The sequence below is a fragment of the Oryza sativa genome, chromosome 4, assembly GCF_034140825.1.
Source record: "Oryza sativa Japonica Group chromosome 4, ASM3414082v1".
NCBI lineage: Eukaryota > Viridiplantae > Streptophyta > Magnoliopsida > Poales > Poaceae > Oryza > Oryza sativa.
This window is the reverse complement of record NC_089038.1, coordinates 16,840,318-16,845,555: the sequence shown is the minus strand read 5'-3', so window position 1 is coordinate 16,845,555 and position 5,238 is coordinate 16,840,318. Positions and strand designations below refer to the sequence as shown.

The 5,238-nt window shown below is 48.7% G+C and overlaps 1 protein-coding gene across 1 annotated transcript; it reads right to left on the bottom strand.

The window, feature by feature from the left end:
* Positions 1-904: 904 nt before the first annotated feature.
* LOC4335533 (uncharacterized) lies at positions 905-3,519 on the bottom strand. Its single transcript, XM_015778378.3, has 2 exons — positions 3,265-3,519; positions 905-1,487 (listed from the first exon to the last, which is right to left on the bottom strand). Exons 1-2 carry the CDS (start codon positions 3,427-3,429, stop codon positions 1,134-1,136), a joined length of 519 nt encoding a protein of 172 aa, XP_015633864.1. The 5' UTR covers positions 3,430-3,519; the 3' UTR covers positions 905-1,133.
* Positions 3,520-5,238: the final 1,719 nt, after the last annotated feature.

The following is a 5,238-nucleotide window of genomic DNA, read 5'->3' as shown; positions in this document are numbered from 1 at the left end:
CCCACTTGCTGACCTTCCAAGCACAGTGCCCGGATAGCGATGATGGGCCAGCCTGACCTGCTTAAAAAGCCTCCTTTCACCACCATCGCCCCAAGACGACAGCCGGCGGCAGACAAGCCGACAGCACTCCGGTCCCCCCCTCCCCTTCACACTGACATTCACCTCTCTCTCTCTCTTTCTCACAAATGACAAACTGCACACAGCATCAATGGACACTCCAAATACAGTGTCCAACTGTGCAAGAACACAAGTACTACTGTACTAGTATCTCTGTCCCATGTTAAGGTTTTACTTTTTCTATTTCTCTCCAAATAAATTTATTTTTAAGTAATAATTATATTGAAATTAGTGAAAGTAGAAAATAATTATATTGAAAGTAGACAAAATGACAAATAGTCGCATTAGGATTTGATAAAGTAGGGGCATTTTATTCTTTTTGGTGTTTGTATTGGTATGTGTGAGATGAATGAAAAATTGACTTATTTTAGGATGGGGAAGTATTATTGAACATATCAGAAAAAAATATATATCACATTCGTTCCAAAATATAAGTTTTAGATTCAATAGGATACTATTAAAGTTGGTAAAATTAAATGGAAAAAAAATTATGATTAGTTGAGAAAGGAGGTAGGTAAAATATTTGAGGTGAAAGATCATGATTGATTAATAAAAGAATATTGGTAGAAAAACTGAAGGTTAGAAGTTGTTATATTTTGAGAAGAACTGAAGGTTAGGAGTATAAGAAAATGGATTGTTAGGAGTATAAGAAAATGGATTGATGGATGAATGAATTGAAATGCGAATACTGTTTGTCATAACCTGCTGAATGCTGATGCAGGTGTTCTGCATCAGATGCAGCTACAGAAAAAAAAATCAGAAGAACATGAGGATCAGGAGCTCAGCATACCGATTCAATGAGATATTAATGATCATATTGCCATAGCTATCAGAGCATGTTTGTAGCCCAATACAAAGGATTTGAGCTAAGTTTCTTCAAGAAATCAAACTCAGTAGAGAGAACAGGACGGTTTCATTTCACTCTACTAGAATACTGTTTCAACACACATCCTATGGTGTGATGAACAAGACCAAAGACCAGAGCCAGGCTGCTAAAACTGTCTGAGGAGCCATTGCTAGCACTGTTCCTTGCCGGCATCGGCATCGGCACCGGCACCAGCATTGCGGTTGTTGTCATCACCGGAAGCACCGTTGTCGGTGGTGGTGGTGGTGGTGGAGTAGTGGGTGTGCTTCTTGGAGGATCCCCTGCACTGCCCGATGGGGTATTTGCGCGCATTGAGCTCCATCTTACGCAGCGCTGCCTTGCCAAGGTCGACATCGCACATGTCAGAGAGGCGGATGAGGTAGAGGAGCACATCGGCGAGCTCCTCGCCTAGGTGCTCCACCTCCCTCTCCCCCCACCCAGGGAGCCCCTTGGGCACCTCCCCCTTCCACTGGAAGACCTCCGAGAGCTCCCCCACCTCACCCACCTGCATCACATTGCCAAGATCACTAACAGTCAAAATTACAGTTTTACATTATCACGGTTGCACATTGCAACAACAGTCAATTGCAGTATCACAGAACATGGTGCACAGAAGGCAGATGCAGTAAGCATGGATGAGCTGCAGGTTGCCATTTATGCTAGGTGCAGGGACCAGCTTGGTCAGGGTGACTGCATTTGCCTTTTGTTGTGGCCATCATTATCTGATCTCAGCCTAGCATTGCAAAAACACATGGTGGTAAAAAAAAAGAAACAAGGATGTTGGGTTCCAGTTACTGTTGCTGTATGTGGGCTGCTTTCTCCAGCACATCACTATAGTAGTATAGGGCTGGTTTCCTTTGTGACCTAAATTGACCTTACCAATTTTTGTCAATGTCAAATTTTGATAAGTTTTGGCATGGCTAATCTTGATAAGGTAAAGTTGTGTTTGGATTGAAGCCAAAACAGCATAATTTCACTATTGAAATGGACTATTTCTTTAGGCATGCCAAAATTTGGCTTCTAACAAAATAGACACTAAACACTATTGAAATTGACAAATATTGGCAAGGCCAATTTAGGCGACGTACCAAACCAGCCCATAGTATTCTACATCAGTTATAGTGATGGATCAGGCTATCTAGAGATTCTTAATAACTGGAGAATGAATTTCTCATGAATATGACAAGAATAGAAACAAAAAAGGACATATTCATGGATGGATAACAAATGAAATAAGGTGAGGACAATTGCAAAAGCATATTGTAAAGTGGTACATCTCTTTTATTTTTGTTTCTTTGGGGCTGAATTTTTGTCTCTGTTACAAACTGTGAAGTACTCACTCACCATGGGACCATGTCAGAACCAGTAGTACTACTTGGTGATCATCATTTATATATGTCTTTGAAATGCATGGCCACACAATAAAATTCCTAATTAGCAAGTTCCTTCCACTCTTTAAGCATTGACTAATTGTACAATTAAGGTCATACTGAAATTCCAAATCCACTCTAGAGTCAAAGCATACACCAGACTCTTATCACATAAAAACAACAGATGAGATTGGTATCTTTTATTTATTATTATTTTTCTCATGATCCAGAGAAGGACAATTTTGGTAGGTAATACTACTGGTTCACAGAAAGGATGATTATCGAATCAAAAAGATTATCCATGGCAACTTATTATATTTCCCATTTATTTCACACCATTTCAGGCTTTCATCAACAAAAATAAACAACAAAAACCTCATCACTTTCTGCTGTCGAAAAGGGTGGAAATATTTTGAAGATCCCAATCCCATCGTGCCTGCAGAATCAGTAGCAGTGCAAAAACAAGAACAGGCGAAAACAGGGTGAAAAACTGACAAAATAGTACAAATCTCTACTGCACACAATGATTTTTTTTCTTGTTCTTTTTTATTCCCTATCTCCTCTGATGGAGACAAGAAGGGAATGAAGTCCAGGCCCCATTCTGACCCCTCAAAACTCATGCAGCAACCAAAAAAAGAATAAGAATAAAAAGAGAGACAAAGAACCAAATGAACCAAGAACCCACCAAGAAAGAAGAGGAAGATGGATACCAAGCAAAAGATCATGAACATTAATACTACCAATAAAAGAGATAGTAGATAATCACTACATCAAAAATAAATAAATAAATAAATAAATAAAAAGAAAATCCTCTCCCAAACAGGAAGATGAAAGAAACCAAGAAGAGAAGAAGGTGAACTAGAACTAGAACTAGAACCCATCCAAGATTGGTTGAAGGGGGGGAGAACGAACCAGAGCGAGGAGAAGGTTCCTGGGGCTGTGGAACTGCTCCCAATCCCTCTCCCTGGCGAACTCCGACATCTTCCTCCTCAGCGTCTCCAGCGTCACCTCTCCTCCGCCGCCGCCGCCGCCGCTGCCCTTGGCCGTCTCCCCCAACCCCACCACAGCACCATTCATCTCTCTCTCTTCTAGACTCTTCGGGGATGAAAGGGAAGGGAGAGAGGTTAGGAGCAGTCTAGGTGGTGGTGGTGGTAGACTGGTAGTAGCGGAGGAGAGGAGAGGAGAGGAGAGGATTTATAGGGAGAGGGAGGTGAATGGGAAGAGGAAGAGGCAGGAAGGAGAGGAGAGAAAAGAGTGTGTGCGTGGGTTTGGATTGTTGTTGTTGGTGTGGCTCGTGTTCAATGCTCTCTTGAGTGAGTCTCTTCTCTTCGCTTGGGACTTTGGGAGTTGGGAGGAAGAAGGGGGGAGGCGAGGAGGCAGCTAATTGGGCCGCGCGGGCCCACGATAGGCCCATTTGTCTGCTGCACACGACCTGCGTCGCAGATTGGTTTTCGCGTGATTTTTCCTAAGGAAAAAGTACACCGATCGTCCCTCAACTTGTCATCGAGTTATAAAATCGTCCCCCAACCATAAACCAGGTACTAAGCGTCCCACAGCTGACAAAACCGTTCGCTTGAGATCCTTCGGTGGTTTTGATCCCGGTTTTGTCTGACGCGGCGGCTAAGTCAGCGTGGGACCCACGTGGGCCCCATATGTCATACTATCCACGTCATCTCCTATTTCCTCCCTTTTCTTCTCTTTTCTCTTCTTCAGCGGGTAGGCTCGGGGCCAAGACGGGCGGCGGCGCAAAGCTGGGCAGGGGGCAGGCGCCGCCGGAGTTGGGTGGCGAAAGGGCGCCAACAACAGCTGCCGCCACCGCGCTCGCCTGCCACACTGATGGCGACAGCAGGAGCGGCGAGTACGCCGCCGCGGCCAGCTTCTTGGCCCCGTCCCTCGGTGGCGGGGTAGCCTTCACGATGAGCCAAGTCAACGTCGTCGCCTTGATCTGGTGGCTGTGGTGGTGGTGAAGCGCCACCATGGAGACGAGCGTGAGCACGCGGGAGACGATCCACTCCTTCATCGACGGCATCTCGTACTCCGGCGGCGCCGTGGCCGCCTTCAAGGAGAGTGGCGTGACGGGGAGAGCAGCGCCTCCGTCACCCCCATCGTCAATGGGGAGGTGCGGGCGTGCGCGGGTGTCGACGGGCGGCGTGGGCGTCGACGGGGCGAGGCGGGAGAGGAGGAGGATGGCGCCGCGACGGCCGGCGGTGGGGAAGCACGGCAGCAGCCTAGCGGAGCTCCACGGCGCGGGCGTCGCGGGCTTCGACGGAGCGAGGTGGGAGAGGAGGAGGACGGCGTCGTGACGGCGGCCGGTGGTGGGCACGGAGGCCAAGCTCCCAGCCCTCAACTGAGCTCGGTGGTGGCAGGCGAGCACGGTGTCAGTGGCTGCTGTTGGTGCGCCGTCCCAGCCCAACTCCGGCGGCGCCCGCCCCCTACTCAGCTTCACGCCGCCGCCCATCTCGGCATGGAGGATGAGATCGACAGGAGCCCATACCATGACGCCCTCGGGGAGCGCTATTTGGGGGCGCTTCATGCCGTGGACGCGTCCCCCGCTGGTTCCCGGACTGGAGCACCGGCGCCGGCGCGTGATGAGAAGAGGGCGCAGTTGGCGGCGTCGGCTTCCTCCACCGCGCGTCGCCGAGGGGAGGGGAGAAGAAGAGGTCCGGCGGCCTGCGTAGCTGTAGAACGACGACGACGAGGAACGGGCCGTTTCTGGCCTCCCCGCCTCCTCCCTCTTCGCGTGCACTTGCTGCGGGAGTTACGTTGTGGGGAAAGGCAGCGCTGTAGCTACAGGTCGACCCCATCCTTGTCATCACCGCACAAAGTCGCCACCGCCATCGTGTTGCTCATCACCGGCCACCAGACCTCTTCTCCTCCTACTGATCG

Excerpts from the sequence above, each read along its gene's own strand:
- LOC4335533 (XM_015778378.3), bottom strand. The coding sequence starts at position 3,429 with ATGAATGGTGCTGTGGTGGGGTTGGGGGAGACGGCCAAGGGCAGCGGC. Across the intron at positions 1,488-3,264 it reads GGAACCTTCTCCTCGCTCTG|GTGGGTGAGGTGGGGGAGCT; the intron begins GTTCGTTCTCCC and ends AATGTGATGCAG.